The 22769-nt window shown below is 47.7% G+C and overlaps 1 protein-coding gene across 1 annotated transcript; it reads left to right on the top strand.

Moving 5' to 3' along the window:
* Nucleotides 1-1444: 1444 nt before the first annotated feature.
* znf131 (zinc finger protein 131) lies at nucleotides 1445-22174 on the top strand. Its single transcript, XM_055632096.1, has 7 exons — nucleotides 1445-1569; nucleotides 6318-6453; nucleotides 7379-7480; nucleotides 10096-10240; nucleotides 13212-13933; nucleotides 20137-20267; nucleotides 21127-22174. Exons 2-7 carry the CDS (start codon nucleotides 6327-6329, stop codon nucleotides 21379-21381), a joined length of 1482 nt encoding a protein of 493 aa, XP_055488071.1. The 5' UTR covers nucleotides 1445-1569; nucleotides 6318-6326; the 3' UTR covers nucleotides 21382-22174.
* Nucleotides 22175-22769: the final 595 nt, after the last annotated feature.

Here is a 22769-nt window from a genome sequence, read left to right as displayed (position 1 = left end):
CTTCACTGCAGAGATGCTGCCCGTCCCGCTGAGTTACTCCAGCATGTTTGTGTCCATCATCGGTTATTCGTCTCTCATAGACTTAACGATTACACTCAACGTGAGCAAACATAACATTCTTGCTGACAACCAACATGCATTTAGGAGGCATAGATCATGTGAGTCTCAGCTTATCCTGACGCCAAATGACCTGGCCAAGCACCTTGATAGTAACGTCATCACGGATTTAGTTGTGCTGGACTTTTCTATAGCATTTGATGTCATCACAAACCAGAGACTGCTTTGGAAGCTTGACTTCTATGGTATTCGTTCCAACACGAACCGATGGATTTCCAGTTTCCTGACAAAACGTCTTCAGCGTGTGTGTGTGTGAACGGAAAGAGCTCCAATTGGCATCCAGTGTTGAGTGGTACACCTCAGGGCACAGTACTTGGCCCACACCTGTTTTTGCTTTACATAAATGACATCTATGAAAAAGTTGCAAGTACGACCAGACTATTCGCTGATGATTGTTTGCTGTACCATCCAATTAAGTCAGCTGCTGATGAAGATGCTCTCCAAAAGGATCTCGATACTATGGTTGAGTGGTCACAACAATGGGGCATGCAGTTCAACCCTTCCAAATGTGAAACCATGCATGTCACCAGAAAGAGGAATCCAGGCGAAACATCTCACAATATACTTGGTGCCACCCTTGAAGAATCGAAACAAACCAAGTATCTTGGCATCAAATTGCAGAATGATCTGCGTTGGAATGGTCAGATTCATCATGCAACGGTGAAAGCAACAGGTGTCCTAAACTTTCTGAGGTGCAACTTTCATCATTGTTCAACTTCTGTCAAGGAGAAGCTATACTTCACCCTCGTTAGATCTCATTTGGACTACGCAGTTGAAGCATGGGACCCATACACAAATAAAAACATTTCTTCCATCGAACGTGTCCAAAGACAGGCAGCTCGATTTGTTACTAACACCTATGAGAGAGAAGCGAGTGTCACCAAACTGAATTCTCTGGGGTGGAACCCTCTCCAAGACAGACGTGAAGCTCAGCGTTAGACCTGTTTTTACAAAATGTTAAATGATCAGCTCGACATAGAGTACAAGACCTACACCAAACCCAAACCAATCAGGAGCAGACGAGGGCATTCGATCCAATTTGTGATCCCAGCTATAAAGACAGATGTATACAGCAATTCGTTCTTCCCCCGCACAATTAAAGCATCTCCAGCAAACTATAGTTACCCAACCAGATGCAACTAAATTTAAAATAGCTCTTTCTTCCCAATAACCCTGTCTGGCTTAAGCCCTCCCTCCACCACCTCCAGTTTAAATTCCAGTTGGAATATTTTGGAGACCAAGAAACCTTTGGGCTTGAAGCCGCCTCCATCAGCGCCAGGCCTCGCCTCGCCTGGTCTCCCGGGGCAACGAGGCCGCTGGTTGCCAGGGTGAGAGGTCAGCGGCGGCGGCGGCGCGCAGGCTGCCGGGAGAGCGAGGCCTCCCCCTCAGCGGGCGGGTTGCGGACGGGAGGCGCGGAGTGGAGCGGCCGTGGGGGAGGGACGGCGACTGCAGGTCAGGCGAGCGATGGCGGCCGGGGCAGGGAGGAGGGAGGGAGGGAGGATAACGACGGCGGGAGACGCGGGGCGGCGGCGAGAGATGGAAATGCGCGGTTTGATGACGTAACGGCCGCCGCTTGGCGCCGGAGGAGCGGCCGGGGCCCAAAACCTCCCCCCTCCCCCGCCGCTGAACACCCGCCCCCCGCCCGCACCGCAACTCAACCCGACCCGACCCGACCCCACCATGCCGCCGCCGCCGCCGCCGCAACCCCCCGGCTGTGGTAAACACCCCGGTATTTCAATATTACCTGCAGGTGAAAGCCCGCGGGTAGGCCTTCCGGTGGCCCGATGCGGGAGAGGCGGTGGCGCCGCCCACTCACCCACCCAGCGCCCAGGCTGCAGATGGGTCTCGTCCACAGATGCTGCCTGGCCCGCTGAGTTACTCCTGCATGTCAAAGAGGGTTTTATTGTCATATGTCCCAGATGGGACAATGCAATTCTTACTTGCTTTAACACCTTCGATTTAAACGAGCAACTGCAGTTCTTACCTGCACCAAGGAACTGCAGATGCTGCTTTACACCGAAGGTAGTGGACACAAAATGCTGGTAGATCTATGGAGCATCTGAAGAAGGAATGTCTGAAGAAGGGTCTATTTCCTTCTCTCCATAGATGCTGCTGCACTCGCTGAGTTTCTCCAGCACTTTTGTCTACCTTCGATTTTCCAGCATCTGCAGTTCCTTAGACACAAAATACTGGCTGGAGTAACTCAGCAGGACCCTTCTTCAGACTGAAGTTCCTTCCTACTATACTGGTTGTGGTTACTAGATGGGAGAGAGTTGGCAGAAAACCAGGGGGTTAATTCAATCAAGAATTCAGAAATGTGTAGGAAAGAATTGCAGGTGCTGGTTTAAATCGAAGGTAGACAAATTGCTGGAGTAACTCAGCGGGGCGGGCAGCATCTCTGGAGGGAAGGAATGGGTCACGTTTCAGGTTGAGACCCTTCTCCAGATATTCCTTCTGAAGAAGGGACTCAACTCGAAACGTCAAGAATTCAGAAATAACAGAGGGATTAATTAGTCAAACAACCCCTAAGTTTTACCCCCAAATTACTCCCAACACATGGTGCCTGAATGCTTCCAATCCTCTTGCCTCTGCTTTCATTGATACGCTCACTAATGGTTCAATAGTAGACACAAAATGCTGGAGTTAAGGGTCCCACTTGGGCGTAATTTGCGCGTCATGACGCACGCGTCGTGACATGCATGTGATGCGCGTATCGTGCGCATTACGCGCGCATGGTGCGTGGTAACGTAGGCAGTGACGCGCGGTGTCCCAGGGTTTTGGGATGTACAAAATCTTTGCGCGCCACCTGCGTGTCGCGCAGATGATGCCCAAGTGGGACAGGCCCTTAACTCTTCAGGTCAGGCAGCATCTGTGGAGAAGAGGCATTAGTGGCGATTCTGGTCGAGATTCTTCTCTGGACTGAGAGTCGGGGTCTGAAGAAGTACCTCAACCTGAAACATCACCTATTCCTTTTCTCCAGAGATGCTGTCCGACTCGCTAGGTTACATCAGCTTTCTGTGTGCCTATATCTTCGGTTTAAACCTGCATCTGCAGTTCCTTTTGCACAATGGTTCAATGGTGCTTCATTGTCACATGTGCAAAGTGCAAATACAGAGAAGTTTTTCTTGCAATCAGCCTAGTCTAGTATTGCCATACATAAGCACATCCTTGATTAGCAAATTGTACAGAAATTGTCTACTAATCCCACATGCAAGAGGCGCTATTTTCCAAGTCTAGTCCATACTCCAGTTGTTTCAGAGCTATGAAGATTATATGTAATTCAAGCTGGATCTAATCAACGTTATCTAATCAACATTATCCGGAATTTAGCTTATTATTGTCACGTGTACCGAGGTAGAGTGAAAAACTGTTGCATGCTTTCCAGTCAGCGACAAAGCTATACATAATTACAATCAAGTCATCCACACTACAGATACAGGACAAAGGGAATAACGTTTAGTACAAGATATAGTCCAGAAAAGTTGACTGTCAATCAGCTGAGACTAGATTGCAGGCAGTGCTAATTAAGACTTGTGGTGTCCGTCATGCAGCACGGAATCAGGTCCTTCAGCCCAACACATCCTTTCCGACCAAGATGCCCTATCTAAGCTAGTCCCATTTGCCAGTGTTTATGAAATACCAACCAATCCTACGCACTCGTAAATGTCATAAAAATTACTTGGGCACAATCTTTCTTTAACAACTCCATATTTGCTTGTTTTTTTTTAACCTGAGCCTTTCTAAATGATGAGTTATGCCAAACCTTGGATAATATTGCAGTAATTTACCTTTCATCTACTTTTACCGACGTTCCCATATTTACGTTCATAGTCGTAGAGTCGTACAACATGGAAATAGACCCTTCTGGCCAACATGTCCTTGCCATCCAAATGCCTCATCCAAGAGTCCCATTTGGCCCATATCCCTCTAAATCTTCCCTATCCATATACCCGTCCAAATGCCTTTTAAATGTTATTATACCTGCCTCGATGTCCTCTGACAGCTTGTACCATATATCCATCACCCTTTTAGTGAAAAAGGTTGACCCTCGGATTCCGATTAAATATTTTGGTTCTTACCTTAAATCTATGTCTTCTGGTTCTTGATTCCCCTACTCTGGGTAAAAGACTGCACATTCACCCTATCACATCTCCTCATGTTTTATACACCTCTATAAGATCACTCCCATGTCTTCTGCACTCCAAGGAAGAAAGTCCTAGCCTGCCTGACCTCTGCCTACAGCTCAGGCCCTTGAGCTAGTTTATGTGCTGTATGACCATGACTCTATAAGCCCAAGAAATAGTTATGTGAGGGTGAGAGGTTTGGGAACAGATTCAAGGGGAATGTTGCAGTGTTAATTCTTCTTCCTGGCTCTACTTCTTTGGCAGCTGCACAATATGTGTGGTGAAACGACTAATTTATCCTCAGCTGATCAAAAAGTAATTTCTCAATGAGAGTCACATTTTCATTGCAAATTGTGAAAGATAGCAATTTCCCTATTCCTTATTACGCGCATCTGGCTCTGTGTTAAATCTATTCCTTTCTTCAGCTGTTGCACAATGTTCGTGTTTCCTTCTCGTCTCTCTTCCAGATGTGGCAAAAGGTCAGCTCCTTTTGTAATCTAGTTACTTCATCAAAAATGATTAATCTCTTCCCCATAATAAAGCTAAGTGCAGACAAATATAGGATGATATATGTGTAGGAAAGAACTGTAGATGCTGGTTTAAATCGAAGATAGACACAAAATGCTGGAGTAACTTAGCAGGACAGGCAGCATATCTGGAAAGACGGAATGGGTGACGCTTCGGGTCGAGACCCTTCTTCAGACATGTATAGGTTTATTCATGAATAGGTATATATAGGTTTATACATGAGTGAATAGATATATACAATAAAATGTTATTAGTACAGACTCGTTTATGATGGATTTCGGTTATAGCAGACTGTATCTTTCAGAACACAGGCTGCTAGTGACCCTGCATAGGTCATTGAAATTGACCAGGCCTTGAAATTGACACGGTTGAAATTGACAAGAGGTTGAAATTGACAAGAGGTTGAAATTAACAAGCAATCGCTTGGATCAACACAACTCTATTAAACAATGTAACAAATGGCCTTTAGTATTTTTAGCTTACTGTAACAAAAGAGCATTTTTGGTTGTTGAAAAGAACTTTGTATTTGAGAGAGACACGGCACACAGACACAGACATTCTGATTAGGAAGTTTGCAGAAGACATTTGTTGGTGGAGTTGTGGGGTGCGAGGAAGATTGTGAAAGGATGCACCAATTTGTAGACTAATTAGAATTTGGGCAGAGAAATGTGGGATTTCTGTAGCACAGTGGAGCAGTGGTAGAGTTGCTGCCTTACAGAGGCAGAGACCCTGACTACAGTTGCTGTCTGTATGGAGTCTGTATGTTCTCCCCGTGACCTGCGTGTGCTTTCTCCGGGATATCTGGTTTGCTGCAACGCTCCAAAGACGTACAGGTTTATAGGTTAATTGGCTTTGTATAATTGTTAATTGTCCCTAGTGTGTGTAGAATAGTGTTAGTGTATGGGGATCGCTGATCGGTGCGGACCATCTTCTTCACCCTCGGGGCTATTTAGCCCAATTAACCTACAAACCCGCACTTCTTTGGGGTGTGGGAGGAAACCGGAGCACCCGAAGAAATACCACGCGGTCACAGAGAGAACGTGCCAACTCCACATAGACTGCACCCAAGGTCAGGATCTAACCTGGTTCTCTTGTGCTGGAAGGCAGCAGCCCTTACAGATACTGTGCCGCCCCAAAGATGTCAAGTAATTCAGTGGGAAGCACTCAGCATCTGTGGAAAATGAAGGAGTTAATGCCTAAGCTCTCCTACCCTTCGTTGGAACTTGTTACAGAGTCATTCAGCGTGGAAACATGCCCTTCGGCCCAATTTGCCCACACTGACCAATATGCCCCATCTACACTAGTCCTACCTGCCTGCGTTTGGCCCGTTTCCCTCTACACTGATCCTATCCATGTACCAGCCCAAATGTTTCTTAAACGTTGTGATAGTACCTGCCTCATCTACCTCCTCCGGCAGCTCGTTCCATATACACCCACCACCCTTTGTGTAAAAAAAAAAGTTGTCCCACTGGTTCCTATTAATCTTGTTCTGCACTTCTTTGATTTTTACTTTTAATTTAAATGTAGGTTTGTGCTTTGTTCCCACAGTTACCGGACATGGAGGCAGAGGAGGTGTTGGTGGACACTGTTCACGAGGTACCAAGCCACTACAAAGTCGTACTGGACAGACTGAATGAACAGAGACAGCAGGAGCAGTTTACTGATATCACTCTCATCGTGGACGGTCAGTATTTCACCCTTGTCTTGCACACAGGGTCTGGGATCATGCTGGAGCTTTGCCCTTCAGGAGAGGAGCTGCAACTTGCCCAATATATCAGCAAATGTCGGTTTTCTAAAAAAAAAAAGAGACCCAGAGTACTGGAGTAACTCAGTGGGTCAGGCAGCATCTGTGGAGAACATGGATAGGTGACATTTCACAGAGTGCTGGAGTAACTCAGCGGGTCAGGCAGCATCTGTGGAGAACATGGATAGGTGACATTTCACAGAGTGCTGGAGTAACTCAGCGGGCCAGGCAGCATCTGTGGAGAACATGGATAGGTGACATTTCACAGAGTGCTGGAGTAACTCAGCGGGTCAAGCAGCATCTCTGGAGAACATGGATAGGTGACGTTTCACAGAGTGCTGGAGTAACTCAGCGGGTCAGGGAACATCTCTGGAGGACAGTGGCCAAGCGGTAGAGTTGCTGCCTCACAGCGCCGGAGACTCGGGTTCCATCATGACCACGGGTGCTGTCTGTACGTAGTTTGTACGTTCTCCCCGTGACCTGCGTGGGTTTTCTCCAGGTGGCACGGTTTCCTCCCGCACTACAAAGACGTACGGATTTGTACGATAATTAGCTCGATAAAATTGTAAATTGTCCCTCGTGTGTGTAAGATGGTGTTAGTGTACGTAGATCGCTGGTCAGTGCGGCCAAAGGGTCTGTTTCCACTTGTATCTCTAAACTAAGAAAGGCCCCGATCCGAAACATCCATGTTCTCCAGAGATGCTGCCTGACCCGCTGAGTTACTCCAGCGCTTTGTCTTTTTGTGTTTGCAAACTAGTGTCTGCAATTCCTTGTGCCAGTATTTGACTTCTCCTAGTATGCCATTTGCCTGTGATGAAAAGCGATGACTACATCCGAGGAAGATTAATATTGTTGTGTTCCGCAGGTCACCATTTCAAAGCCCACAAGGCTGTCCTTGCCGCCTGCAGCCAGTTCTTCTGTCGCTTTTTCCAGGATTTCCGGGAGGAACCCTTGGTGGAGATTGAAGGTAGGTTTTGACTAAAACATCAAAGGGCAGGACCTTCACAGTGAATGATAGAAAAATGTACTCCGCGACTCAATCCATTATGAAAAATTACAGCAGGCTCTAGGTCAGATGGACAAGTGAGCTGAGGAACGGCTAATGGCGTTTGCTGCAAATGAGTGCGAGGTGTTGCAGTTTTGGAAGTCAAACCAGGGCAGAAGCTTCACAGTGAATGGCAGGGCGCTGGGAGTGCTGTAGACAGAGGGATCGAGGCTTACTGGGACCTTGTTCCCTGAAATTAGCATCATACGTAGTAGTTAGGGTGGTGAAGAAGGCCTACAAGAAGGTGGGGCCGCAATTGTACTAAATTAGAGTTGTGATCAGTTTGGTCGGCTTGCTCTGGGAGGGATGTCATTAAGCTGAAAAGAATGCAAAGAAGATTCATGAGGCAGTTGCCAGAACTGAGGGCCTGAGGTGCAGGGAAATGTTGGTCAGGCTAGGACTTTATTCCTTGGACATTGGACTTTATCTCTGGAACTGATGTGCTACAATGCTGAGAACTATTGGGTGGAGCAAAGTGGAGCATTGTACTTGAGTTTGACTATTTATGAAAAGTATTCACAACTATCTGTTGGATAACATGCAAAACAAAGCTTTTCATTGTACCTCGGTACAGGTGATGATAACAAACCTAAACCATGCAAATTCTCTCTGAATTAACCATCCATTGACCGTTGTATTCAAAGGCCATTCTATCTGAATTCACGCAAAGGTCTGTCCATCTGAATTCACTCACCCATCCCCATTCTCTCTGAAATCTCCCATCCATTGTCCAATCTCTGAATTCACACATTCATTTTCCATTCTGTCTGAATTCACCTATTCATTGTCAATTCTATCTGAATGCACCTATTAAAGGCCATTTTGCCCGAGTTCACCCAAAGGTCAGTCTATCTAAATTCAATGATTAGTTTAGTTGAGAGATACAGCGCGGAAACAGGCCGTTCGGCCCACCGGGTCCGCGCCGACCGGCAATCCCCGCACATTAACAGTATCCTATACCCACGAGACACAATCTTTTTCCTTACATTTACCAAGCCAATTAAACTACAAACCTGTACGTCTTTGGAGTGTGGGAGGAAACCGAAGATCTCGCAGAAAACCCACGCAGGTCACGGGGAGAACGTACAAACTCCGTACAGATAGCACCCGTAGTCAGGATCGAACCCGTGGTCTCCGGCGCTGCATTCGCTGTAAGGCAGCAACTCTACCTTGACCACCACTGTGTTAAGCTGGAAAGGGTGCAGAGAAGATTTACGAGGATGTTACCAGGATTCAACGACCAGAGCTATAGGGAGAGATTGAGCAGGCTAGGACTCTATTCCTTTGGAGCGCGGGAGGATGCGGGGATCGGGTAAACGCACATAGTCTCTTGACCAGAGTTGGGGAATCGAGATCCAGAGAACATAGGTTTAAGCTGAGGGGGAATAAAATTAATAGGATACTGAGTGCCAACCTTTTTCACAAAGGATAGTTGGTATTTGGAATGAGCTGCCAGAGGAGATAGTTGAGGCAGGTACTATCACAATGTTCAAAAAACATTTAGACGGGTACATGTCAGGTGTAGAGGGATATGGGCCGAACGCAGGCAGGTGGGAATAGTGTAGATCAGTGGTTCCCAACCTTTTTTTGGCCATGCCCCACCTAATCACCTCTAAAATCCTGATGCCCCCCCCCCCATGTGGTGATATATAATTCTTAGCATTTTAAAAAGTGAACTCCGTTTCAGCTGAAGAAGCTTAAAACGCCAATACCTTGGTTTAAACAAGCTTCAAAAGAACATGGCATCCATGAAAAAGAAAAATGAAATAACCAAAAGACAGTTAAAGTTCTGAGCAAGAAATTACTAAAAAATTGTAAAAAAAAGAAAAAAACATTAGGTGGTATTAAAATAATAATAATGATAAATATGATAATAAAAGAGTATTCACAGGTAATAAAGAGAGAGAAAATTTCTATATTAGAATAATCTCTTATTTTTACGGGCGCTCAATTGCCCCCCTTAAAAATCAAATTGCCCCCCTGTGGGGCGTACGCCCCACGTTGGGAACCACGTGTAGATGGAATGGGTTGGCGTGGGCATTAGGCCGGAGGGTCTGTTTCCACACTGTACGACTCTGACCGTTCAGAAGCCTGGTAACACAGGGGTAAATTCAGCACCCATAAACCCAGTGTTTGCTGCTGCTGCTTCTGCACAATTGGTTTTAATTTCTAGTTTTAGAGATACAGTGCTCAAACAGGTCCTGCGGCCCACTGATCCGCGCTGACCAGCGATCATCCCACACACTAACGCTATCGTGCACACTAGAGGCAATTTTACAATTACTAAATTACCCATGACAGTTATCCTACAAATTTGTGGGAGGAAACCGGAGCACTCGGAGTAAACCGACGCAGGTCACGGGGAAGACAGGACGGACAAACTCCGTACAGACAGCACCCGAGGTCAGGATGGAAGCTGGGTCTCTGGCGTTGTGAGGCTGCAACTCGACCGTTGTGCCACCATGCTGCTCACTGGACGGGGCGGGTTGCGATGAGTTTGTTACGAGCGGGGCTGACGTTTTGCTCTCCGTCCCCAGGGGTGAGCAACCTGGCGTTCCAGCACCTGATCGAGTTCACCTACACGGCCAAGCTGATGGTGCTGCAGGAGGAGGAGGCGAGCGACGTGTGGAAAGCCGCCGAATACCTGCAGATGGAGGAGGCGATGAAAGCCCTCAACAACCGGTAACTACCTGCCGCTGCTTGTCTCCGCTCTTCCTGAGGCTGGTGCTGAGCTCCGATTTTAGAGATGCAGCATGGAAATGCTGTTTCCTTTGTTTGAGGAAGGCAACAGGGACAATCCAGGAAAAAGTAGACCAATAAGCCTTATGACTGTGGTAGGGAACTTGAAAGAGAAGATTTCTTTAGGAACAGGATGTTCAATTAGAAAAATCATGGCCTTAGTAGACTTTTGACTTTAGAGATACAGCGTGGAAACAGTCCCTTCGGCCCACCGAGTCCGTGCCGACCACCAATCATCTCTCAACTAAACTGAACACCGTGTACCCTAGCACTATCCTACACACTAATGTCAATTTACAATTTACAGCAGCCTGAAAATAGACACAAAATGCTGGATTAACTCAGCGGGACAGGCAGCATCTCTGGTGAGAAGGAATGGGTGAAGGTTTCGGGTCGTGACCCTTCTTCAGACCCACAAACCAGAATGTTTTTGGAGTGTTGGAGGAAACTGGAGCACCCGGAGGAAACCCACGTGGTCACAGTACAAACTCCCTACAGACAGCACTCGTAGTCAGGATTACACCTGGGTATCTGGCGCCGTAAGGCAGCAGCTTTATCTCTGTGCCACTGTGCCGGCATGGGCTTAGTGGGCCCCATCTTATTCCACAGAGGAAGAGATCTGGCTGGAAGTGAGACTGTATGGAGTTTGTACGTTCTCCCTGTGACCGCGTGGGTTGTCTCCAGGTTCTCCGGCTTCCTCCCACACCAGGTTAATTGGCTTATGAAACTCTCTAAAACTAAAAAACAAAGTCCAAGAGTAGGCTATTTGGATGTGCTGGCTTATTTCCCACTGGAGACAGAAGAAACTGTCTACGCTGGTTTACAAAAGAAAAGACACAACTAACTCAGTGGGTCAGGTATATTTTTGTTCTCCAGAGTTGCTGCATGACCCACTGCGTTACTCCAGCACTTTGTGTCTTTTTTTGTTTCCCAACAGGACCGGGGACTGTTTCCCGACGGCCTGGGCATGTCTCCCCTGGAGTAAAGAAGGCCATGAACTCAACCGATAGAAGTAAATAAACATAGAACAGTACGGCTTAAGAACAGGCCCCATCGGCCCACATACTCTGTGCCCAATATGATGACAAGACCATCTCCTATCTACCTGCACCTAAATCCATATCCCTCCATTCCCTGCACGTCCATGTGTCCATCCAAAAGCCACTACCGTCCCTGCCTCTACCACACTGCTGGCAACATGTTCCAGGCACCCACTACCCTCTTTGTAAATACGATTGCCTCACACGTAGGCAGGTGGGACTAGTATAGAAAGGGCACGAGACTCGGTGTGGGCAAGTTGGGCTGAAGGGCCTCTGTTACCGCCCTTTATGACACTATGGCTCTGGGTCCCTGCTTAGTTGAGGATGCAGAATCACATGACACAGACAACGACTGCATGCTGGCCATCAATTAACCATTTTCACGAACACTACACTAATACCATTTATAATCTCATCAACTCCTCCCAGACTACTCCGCTGGCACGGTTGTGTATCGTTAGTGCTACTGCTGTACCGTGCCAGACACCTGGGTTTGATCCCGACTACGGGTGCTGTCTGTACGGAGTTTGTACGTTCTCCCCGTGACCTGCGTGGGTTTTCTCCGAGATTTTCGGTTTACTCCCACTCTCCAAAGACGTACAGGTTTGTAGGTTCATTGGCTTGGTATAAGTGTAAAATTGTCCCTAGTGTGTGTAGGGTAGTGTTAATGTGCGGGGATCACAAGTCGGTACGGACTTAGTGGGCCGAAGGGCCTGTTTCCACGCTGTATATCTAAAACTATACTAAACTCCCCTATACGTTAAGGTCTATTTACAGCGGCCAATTAACCTACAAACCCGGGAGAAAACCGGAGCACCTGGTGGAAACTCGTACAGTGACAGGGAGAAGGCACAGACTCCACTGGGGTGTGTGTTGAACCTGGATCTCTGGAGCTGTGGGGCAGCAGCTTTACTAGCTGGGCTACTACGCTGCCATATCTGGGCTTTTTTTTACATGGGCGAGGGCCTTTCTTCCACATCGGTGTCCTTGTGCGTCCAGAGCTGGTTACTTGTCCCATTCACAGCCCCGTTCTAGCATTGTCTCACATCTGTCTTCTCACCCACTGGCCCCATTCTGCACCCTGGCCTTTTCCTCCATTCTCTGCCTCCCCACTTGATGTATTCCTCATTCTCACTCCTCCTGATCTTATTCCCATTCTCTGATTTATTTTCCCCTCCATTCTCTGATCTTTTCCCCCATTCTCTCTCACCTCCTCATCTTTTCCCCCATTCTGTTTTCCTCCCATTCTCTGATCTTTTTCACATTCACCCTCCTCTCCTCGTCTTGTCCCCCATTCTTTGAACATTTCCCTATTTTTGACTCCCCCCTCTCCTGATATTTCCCCCCCCCCCCCGATCTTTTTCCACATGTCCTGCTAACTGAACAATCCTATCAACAACTAGAGAGCGGTCCTGACCTCCCATCTACCTCATTGGAGACCTCGGCGCACGTGATAACAAACTAATCTAAACTAGACTAAATTAAGCTAATTACACATGACATTTTGAAAAGAAAGAACACTGTTATTGGTGAGGGGAATGTTTTGAGTTACATAGAAAATAGGTGCAGGAGGAGGCCATTCGGCCCTTCGAGCCAGCACCGCCATTCATTGTGATCATGGCTGATCGTCCCCTATCAATAGCCCGTTGAGAGATACATCATGGAAACTGGCCCTTCAGCCCACCGAGTCTGTGACCAAACATTATTACGTTTATCATGTATCTGTGCACTGTGGACGGCTTTATTGTAATCACGTACTGTCTTGCTGCTGACTGGTGAGAACGCAACAGACAAGCTTTTCACTGTACCTCGGTACACGTGACAATAAACTGAACTAAAGTCCTGACCACCCTGTGCATATATTTTTCCATCAGGACCAGCGCCGAGTCTCCCACGGCCAAGGCCAAGCACCCGGGCAAGAGGAAGGCCAAGAAGCGGACCATCGCCGAGACGTCAAACGTCATCACCGAGAAGCTGCCGTCCATCCAGGAGACAGAGACGGTGGAGATCGACCAGGTGAACGTATTTTCCGCCGAGATCGTGGAGATCGAGGGGGAGCGGCTGGAGGAGGATGGGGTTGGAGTGGCATCGGAGGACACGGACGAGGCAGAGCAGCTGGCCGGAGACCTGGCTGGCGCGGAGCAGCCCGGCGAGTCGGCGCTGGCCCTGCTGGCCGACATCACCAGCAAGTACCAGCAGGACAATCTGGACAGGGAGCCGGAGAGGGAGGGCGAGCCCGAGGCGGCCGCCCAGCCCCAGGAGGGGGCGATCTCCACGGAGGACGGCATCCACATCGTGGAGGTACTGGCACAGGGCGACAAGGTGTTCTGCTGCGAGAAGTGCGGCCGCACCTTCAGACTCTTCTACCACTTCAAGGAGCACCTGAAGGTGCACTCGGGCGAGAACTACGTGTGCCACCTGTGCAGCAAGCAGTACACGAGGGAGAGCGCCTGGAAGCAGCACCTCTCCTCCCACCGCGACGAGGAGGGCGGCAACAAGAAGCCCCGCTGTGTCCGCAAGGTGCACGTGTGCCAGTACTGCGACAAACAGTTCGACCACTTTGGCCACTTCAAAGAACACCTTCGCAAACACACTGGTAAGCAGTCATCTCCTTGGCTTCATCTGGTGTGGAAACAGTCCTTTCGGTCAACCGTGGTCTATGCCGTACATCGATCACCCGTTCACACTAGTTTAGTTTAGAGACGCAGCGTGGAAACTGGCCCTTCGGCCCACTGAGTGTGCGTCGACTGGCTATCACCCATTTACACAAGTTTAGTTTGGAGATACAGCATGGAAACGGGCCCTTCGGCCCACTGAGTCCGCGCTGACTCGCTATCACCCGTTCACACAAGCTTAGTTTGGAGATACAGCATGGAAACGGGCCTTTCGGCCTAATGAGTCCTTGCTGACCATCGATCACCCGTTCACATTAGATCTACGTTTCCTACTTTCCCATCTGCTCTACACACAATTTGCAATAGCTAATTAACCTACCAAGTCCCAAGTCTTTGGTGTAGCTTATATTAGAGATAGAGTGTGTAAACAGGCCCTACGATCCACCGAGTCCGCGCCGACCAGCGATCACCCCATGCACCAGCACTATCCTACACACCCGGGGCAATTAACATTTTCCAATTAACCTACAAACCTGTATATCTTTGGAGTATGGCAGGAAACCGTTGAACCCGGAGAAAACCCACGTGGTCACAGGGGGCACGTGCAAACTCCATACCCGGCACCCACGGTCAGGATCGAATCCTGGTCTGGTGCTGTGAGGCAACAGCTCTACCAACATCTAGCTAGTGTCTCCAGCTGAATTTGGTTTGGTTTAGCACGGAAACATGCCCTTCGGCCCACTGAACCCATGCTGACCATCGATCACCCGTTCACACGTGTTCTATGTTATCCCGCTTTTGCATCCACTCCCTACACACCAAGGGCAATTTGCAATGGCCAATTAACCTACTAACCCTCACTTCGTTTGGAAATGGGTGGAAACCGGAGCACCCGCAGAAAACCCATGCAGTCACAGGGTGAATGTGCAAACTCTATACAGACGGAATCCAAGGTCAGTATCGAACCCAGGTCTCTGGTTCTGTGAGGCGGCCACTCTACCACTGCGCCACTTTTCCAAGTATGTCTGCTAGTGTTGTCGCCAAGTTTAGTTTAGAGATAGTATGGAAACAGGCCCTTCGGACCGCCAAGTCCGCGCCGGCCTCTGATTCCCGCACATTAACATTATCCCACACACACTAGGGACAATTTGCACATACACCAAGCCAATTAACCTACAAACCTGTACGTCTTTGGAGTGTGGGAGCAAACCAAAGATCTCTGAGAAAATCCACGCAGTTACGTACAAACTCCGTACAGAAAGCATCCGCGATCGAACCCAGGTGTCCGGCGCTGCAAGCTCTGTAAAGCATTAATACTGCCGCTGGGCCACCGTGCCGCCCAAGTTATAGGACTAGCATCTGAATTCAGGATGACTGATTCAGAAATGTAAATTCAATTCCTACCATGGCAGTGGGAGAGTTTATAACTTCAACTAATTATATGTACTGGGGATTTTAAAAATTCCATTCTCAACTCTGCAGAAGGTCAGCACCAGAACAGGCCCTTTGGCCCACAGTGACTGCCAAGCATGATGCAATGACCATCCCTCATCTACAAATAAAGACACAAAATGCTGGGGTAACTCAGCGGGTCAGGCAGCATTCATAGCATGCTGAGTTACTCCAGCATGCTGCCTCTTTCTTTGGTATAAACCAACAACTGCAGATCCGTGATATTTCATCTCCTTATAATCCATGTCCATTGCCTGCGTATCCAAGTACCTAGCCAAAAGCCTCTTGAACACTACTATCGTATATGCCTCCACTACCACCCCCTGGCAGCTGGTTCCATGCACCCAACATCCTCTAGGTAAAAGCCTTGCTCCGCACATCTCCTTTACACTTTACCCCTTGCAGCCCAGAGGACATAGGTTTAAGGTGAGGGGGGAAAGATTTAATAGGAATCTGAGGAGTAACCTTTTCACCCAAAGGGTGGTGGGTATATGGAACAAGCTGCCAGAGGAGGTAGTTGAGGCGGGGATTAGTGCAATGTTTAAGAAACAATTAAATACAGTGCCCTCCATAATGTTTGGGACAAAGACCCATCATTTATTTATTTGTCTCTGTGCGCCACAATTTGAGATTTGTGATAGAAAAAAATACGTGGTTAAAGTGCACATTGTCAGATTTTGATAAAGGCCATTTTTATACATTTTGGGTTCACCATGTAGAAATTACAGCTGCGTTTATACATAGTACCCCATTTCAGGGCACCATAATGTTTGGGACACATGGCTTCACAGGTGTTTGTAATTGTTCAGTTGTGTTTAAATGCCTCTTTAATGCAGGTATAAGAGAGCTCTCAGCACCCAGTCTTTCCTCCAATCTTTCCATCATCTTTGGAAACTTTAGACAATCGACAATAGGTGCAGGAGTAGACCATTCGGCCATTCAATATGATCATGGCTGATCATCCCCAATCAGTACTTTTGTTGCTCTTTATCAACATGAGGACCAAAGTTGTGCCAATGAAAGTCAAAGAAGCCATTATGAGACTGAGAAACAATAATAAAACTGTTAGAGACATCAGCCAAACCTTAGGCTTACCAAAATCAACAGTTTGGAACATCAAGAAGAAAGGGAGCACTGGTGAGCTTACTAATTGCAAAGGGACTGGCAGGCCAAGGAAGACCTCCACAGCTGATGACAGAAGAATTCTCTCTATAATTAAAAAAATCCCCAAACACCTGTCCGACAGATCAGAAACACTCTTCAGGAGTCAGGTGTGGATTTGTCAATGACCACTGTCCGCAGAAGACTTCATGAACAGAAATACAGAGGCTACACTGCAAGATGCACACCATGGCTAGCCGCAAAAGTAGGATGGCCAGGTTACAGTTTGCCAAGAATTACTTAAAAGAGCAACCACAGTTGTGAAAAAAGGTCTGTGGACAGATGAGATGAAGATTAACTTATATCAGAGTGATGGCAAGAGCAAAGTATGGAGGAGAGAAGGAACTGCCCAAGATCCAAAGCATACCACCTCATCTGTGAAACACGGTGGTGGGGGTGTTATGACCTGGGCATGTATGGCTGCTGAAGGTACTGGCTCGCTTATCTTCATTGATGATACAACTGCTGATGGTAGTAGCATAATGAATTCTGAAGTGCATAAACACATATCTGCTCAAGTTCAAACAAATGCCTCAAAACTCATTGGATGGCAGTTCATTCTACAGCAAGACAATGATCCCAAACATACTGCTAAAGCAACAAAGGCATTTTTCAAAGCTAAAAAATGCTCAATTCTTGAGTGGCCAAGTCAAATCACCCGATCTGAACCCAATTGAGCATGCCTTTTATATGCTGAAGAGAAAACTGAAGGGGACTAGCCCCCAAAATAAGCATAAGCTAAAGATGGCCAATTCCTTATCATTTCCTGCCATTGCCTTTCAGTGTGATGGCGAGGAACCACTCTGTGATTGGAAGTCACCCCCATGTATCATGATAAAATGCACTTCCCTTGCAATACAGGCCTGGCAGAGCATCACCAGAGAAGACACCCAGCAACAGGTGATGTCCATGAATCGCAGACTTCAAGCAGTCATTACATGCAAAGGATATGCAACAAAATACTAAACATGACTACTTTCATTTACATGACATTGCTGTGGCCCAAACATTATGGTATAAATTATGGGGAAGTAGCTATTCCTGAACCTGGTTGTTGCAGTCTTCAGGCTCCTGTACCTTCTACCTGAAGGTAGCAGGGAGATGAGTGTGTGGCCAGGATGGTGTGGGTCTTTGATGATACTGCCAGCCTTTTTGAGGCAGCGACTGCGATAAATCCCCTCGATGGAAGGAAGGTCAGAGCCGAAGCAACGTCTCGCAACAATAACCACCAACACAAAACTGTTCAATTCACCATTTAGTTTGAAGAAGTATTTTATCTCGATCTTCTCTAATGTTCTGAGAAAAATCATTTCAAAATACACAACACGCGCAATACCTTCTGGGAACACAGATCCTATCACATTCCTTCCATAATGCAAAGTCATAAAATGCATTGAGCAACAAAAACAGCCGTTATCAGGCAACTGAACCATCCTATCGCCATCTAAAGAGCGGTCCTGACCTCCCATCTACCTCAGTGGAGACCCTTGGACTATCCTTAATCGGACTCTACTGGACTTTATCTTGCACTAAACGATGTTCCCATTATTTTGTACACTGTGGGTGGCCTGATTCATGTAGAGTCGTTTCGCTGACTGGATAGCACGCCACAAAAATGCTTTTCACTGCACCTTGGTGCAGTACATGTGCCAATAAACTAAACTGAACTTTAGCACTGTTTGGAATTGCTCCCTCAGACACTGTGAACCCATCATCAGCTGGTCAAAACCTCATACAGGTAGTTTTTCAATGCCATAATTGTGTTTGTAAGAAACATTCCATTATCGAAAATCATGTTACAAAGATAACAAAGGACAAAGGACATTTATTGTCACATATACCAATTGGTGTAGTGAAATTTAAGTTGCCATTTGCAGCACACCAATAAAAATAAAACACAACATTAAAAAAGAATTTAACATTAAACATAAAACCTTCCCCCCCACAATGGTTCCCACTGTGAGGGAAGGCAGCAAAGTCCAGTCCTCTTCCTCTTATTCCATGTCAATGACAGCTTCAAATGTTAATAACAACATTATTTTTCCTGCAAGATTTAAGAAAATAAATATTTTCAATAACAGTAAGGTTATTTTTATTACTGCGAGCTAACAAAACAAAAGTATTACTTTGTTGTATTACACATGTCAATGGAAGCGATTGCTTGTCAATTTCTATGCCCTCCCACGGTAAAACTGACAGACTGTGTTCTCAAGAGGTAATGAAGTCTGATTACCATGGGTAGATTACATGGAAACAGTTCTTTCCCCATAAACTTTTTTTCCCCAAGCCAGCTTTTTTTTTTTGCTTGTCAATTTCTAAAGTAGTGTTTAAATGGTTCTCTAGTTCTTAAAATTGCATTATAACTACTTTGGCCAGCTGAATGCATAGTAATCGCTAATATTATATCCAATTTGTGTATTAGAACCACGCGCAGTCGCACATTCACCTGAAATAGAAACAAAACTAGAAAACGCTGGAAAAGCTCAGAACTAGTTTCTGAGGAAGGGCGCAGTTAAAGGAAAGGTTCTCTTTCCTCAGATGCTGCCTGACCTGTTGAGTTTTTTCCAGCATATTCTGTTTTTGTTCCAGATTTCCAGAATATGAAGCAATTTAGAAGAGAGTTTAGTTTAAAGATAACACATGGAAACAGGCCCTTCAGCCTAACTTGCCCATATCAGATTCAGATTCAGATTCAACTTTAATTGTCATTGTCAGTACAGAGACAACGAAATGCAGTCAACCTTATTATTAGCATTATCAACCTAATTGCCCCCATCTACGCTAATCCTACTTGCCTGCGTTTGGCCATATCCCTCTAAACCTTCCCTATCCATGCACCTAATATCTTTTATCCAAATATATTTTAAATGTCGTTATAGTATCTGCTGCAACTACCTCTTCTGGCAACTTGTTCCATACACTCACCAACCTCTGTGTGAAAGAATTGCCCTTCAGGGTCATATTAAATCTTTCCCCTCTCACATTAACCTTGTGTCCTCTGGTTCTTGATTCAAAGAGTTGGTATTAGGAGGATGAAAAATATTTTGGGATATTATTCGCTTTAGGCAATAGACAATAGGTGCAGCAGAAGGCCATTTGGCCCTTCGAGTCGGCACCGCCATTCAATGTGATCATGGCTGATCTTCCACTATCAGTACTTTAGAGATACACGTGAAAACAGGCTCTGCGGCCCACCGAACCCGCACCGACCAGTGATCCCTATACACTAGCACAGTCCTACCACGAGGGTCCTACACAATTTTAACGAAGCAAATGAACCTACAAACCTGAATGTTTTTGGAGTGGGAGGAAACCGGAGTGTCCGGAGAAAACCCACACGGTCACAGGGAGAACATACAAACTCCATACAGACGGCAGCCGTAGTCAGGATCGAACCTGGGTCTCTAGCGCTGTAAGGCAGCAGCTCTACCCGCTGCACTCCTGTGCCGTCCCTGCTGTTATTTCTGTTCGTACTATTTTATAATTAATATAACTTCCTGTGTGGGAGGGAATCAATGGGACTATGTGACTGACAGACGTAACAGACAAGTCTTCTCCTCTGCCTCTGCAGGTGAGAAACCCTTTGAGTGCCCGAACTGCCACGAACGCTTTGCCAGGAACAGCACTCTGAAGTGCCACCTTGTAGCCTGCAGTACAGGTGCGGGTGCAAAGAAAGGAAGGAAGAAGATGTACGAGTGCCAGGTACAGCGCGCTACTTACCTCGCTTGATGCCTCCCTCCCTCGGCCTTCAACGTACAGCTGGTGGGAGTGATGTGTAAGACAAAAGGGATAAAAGGGCACAGTGCTGGAGTAACTCAGCGGGTCAGGCAGCATCTCTGGAGAACATGGATAGGTGAAGTTTTGGGTCGGGCCCCATCTTCAGATTAATTGCAGGGGTGGGAGGAATGAAAGCTGGAAGAGTGGAGGGCAGGACAAAGCACAGCAGGTCATAGGTGAAGAAAGAAACTGCAGATGCTGGTTTATATTGACGATAGACATGGAGTGCTAGAGTAACTCAGCGGCTCAAATGGAGATGCTCTCTGACCCGTTGAATTACTCCAGCACTTTGTATCTATCTTAGGTCGTAGGTGAACTATAATTACATTTCTTAGTTTAGTTTAGATATACAGCGCAAAAACAGGCACTTTGACCCACGAGTCCGCATTGATCAGCGATCCCCACACTCTAGCATGATCCTACACACTAGGGACAATTTACAATTTTTACCAAAGCCAAGGAACATACGAACCTGTTTGTCTTTGGGATGTAGGAGGAAACCGGAGATCCCGGAGAAAACCCACATGGTCATGGGGAGAACGTACAGCACCCGTAGTCGGGACGGAACCCGGCTCTATGGCGCTGTGAGGCAGCGGTCTGCTCAATAAGGATGGTACGCTGGTGTAGCGCCAGAGACCCTTTGTGCGGCAGTGCTAGCATACGGGGTGATCGCTGGTCGGCGCGGAGCCAGTGGGTGGAAGGGTCTGCTTCCACTCGGTATCTCTGAGGTCTAAAGTGTAAAGCCTAAATGACTAACTGTGGTGCCCACCGTTGTCGTTGGCAGGTCTGCTCCAGTGTCTTCCCCAGCTGGGACCAGTTCAAGCACCACTTGGCGGTGCACACGGGAGAGAAGCCCAACCACTGCACCGTGTGCGACATGTGGTTCATGCGTGCCGGCGAGCTGCGGCAACACGTGAGGGAGAAGCATGGGGAGTCGGAGCCGGCGGAGGACGAGCTGACCGAGATTGTGGTGCCGGTGGTGATGATTGACACCGAGGCCATGGAGGGAGAGACCATCATCGAGCAGGTGACGGTGTAGCTGACCACTGCCCGACGTTTGGGGGGGGAGGGGGAGGGGGAGGGTGGGGTGGGGGAAGAAGGACGTTTGGTGCGAGGCTTTGGGCAGGGGGTCGGACCCTTCAACGCCCAGCCTGACCGCAACGGGGTGCGACCAGGGCCAGGGAACAGCGGCCCGCGTCTCCCGCATCGCCCTCCCCACCCGCTCTTTGGACTTCTTTCGACAAACCAGCGATCGGTTTACGCGGAATGGAATTGCTGCATCAAGAGGTCGCGATCAAAGCCTCCGTGCCTCCTGTGCGTTACGGAGATCTTGGAGCAGCCGAGGGTGGGTGTCCCCTCTCCGACCAGCCAGCATCGCTCGGCACATGAACTCACTGGCCTAAAGGCCGCCGGGAATGGAAAAGAAACGGCAACGTGGTTTTTGTTGGCCAGTAGTAGAACGATCGAGCCCTTGCACTGGGAGATCACCCGCAGATTAACAACGTACACATGGCGGGCAGGCGGGTTGTATCACTGAAGCACCACTGGGCATCCCCTGTTGAACTGTCTGCTTGAGATCTAGGGCGTTTTGCCGCTGCCTGAGGCTTCATCGCCAGTCTGCGCTATCAGGTCGCCGTGCCCTGAAGCGCTGATTCCCCTGGACTGTATGACATTGGGGTGGGGTGTTGGACACATCGCAGAGAGGACTGCACTTCTGTTGGAGTTGTTCCAGTCGCCATCTCCGTGTGACTTCTTGTAAATGTTCGTAGAGAATGCACGGCGGTTTAATCCACTTACAGGCACGTAAATTAAAAAAACTGTCTGATTCTGTAGACCCGGTGCGTTACGTCTTTGATTTGACACCCGTTTTCCCACAGCTTCTCCAGCTCAGTGACCTTTCGCTGCTACCACCCAGCTCTCCTGACCCGCTGGCATACATCGACACAAGCAGACAGGAAGGTCCGAGCTGTGTGTTACAGCCCACCACGACTAGGGCACGGGATGATGACCTGATCAGTCAGCACTTACACTCCTGGCCTCTTCAGTCAGTTTAGTTTAGTTTAGAGATACAATGCGGAAACAGGCCCTTCGGCCCGCGCCGACCAGCGATCCCCGCACATTAACACTATCCTACCCACTAAGGACAATTTTTACATTTACCAAGCAAATTAACCTGCAAACTGTACGTCTTTGGAGTGTGGGAGGAAACCGAAGATCTCGGAGAAAACCCACGCAGGTCACAGGGAGTGAGTACAAACTCCGTACAGACAAGCACCCGTAGTCAGGATCGAACCCGGGTCTCTGGCGCTGCGATCGCTGTAAGGCAGCAACTCTACCGCTGTGCCATCGTGACCGCCCTAAGTTTAGTTTATTATCATTATTCTCAAGTGTACCGAGGTACAGTGAAAAGCTTTTATTGTATGCTAA

Source organism: Leucoraja erinacea, chromosome 3 (genome assembly GCF_028641065.1).
Source record: "Leucoraja erinacea ecotype New England chromosome 3, Leri_hhj_1, whole genome shotgun sequence".
In the NCBI taxonomy this organism is placed as follows: Eukaryota; Metazoa; Chordata; class Chondrichthyes; order Rajiformes; family Rajidae; genus Leucoraja; species Leucoraja erinaceus.
Note: the sequence above shows the minus strand (reverse complement) of the source record. Positions and strands in the feature narration are given on the sequence as shown.

Bases quoted from the DNA above. Each gene is read 5' to 3' on its own strand.
- znf131 (XM_055632096.1), top strand. From the start codon at position 6,327: ATGGAGGCAGAGGAGGTGTTGGTGGACACTGTTCACGAGGTACCAAGC. The intron at 10,241-13,211 runs GTAACTACCTGC...TTTTTCCATCAG, and splicing joins ATGAAAGCCCTCAACAACCG to GACCAGCGCCGAGTCTCCCA. The intron at 13,934-20,136 runs GTAAGCAGTCAT...CTGCCTCTGCAG, and splicing joins ACACCTTCGCAAACACACTG to GTGAGAAACCCTTTGAGTGC.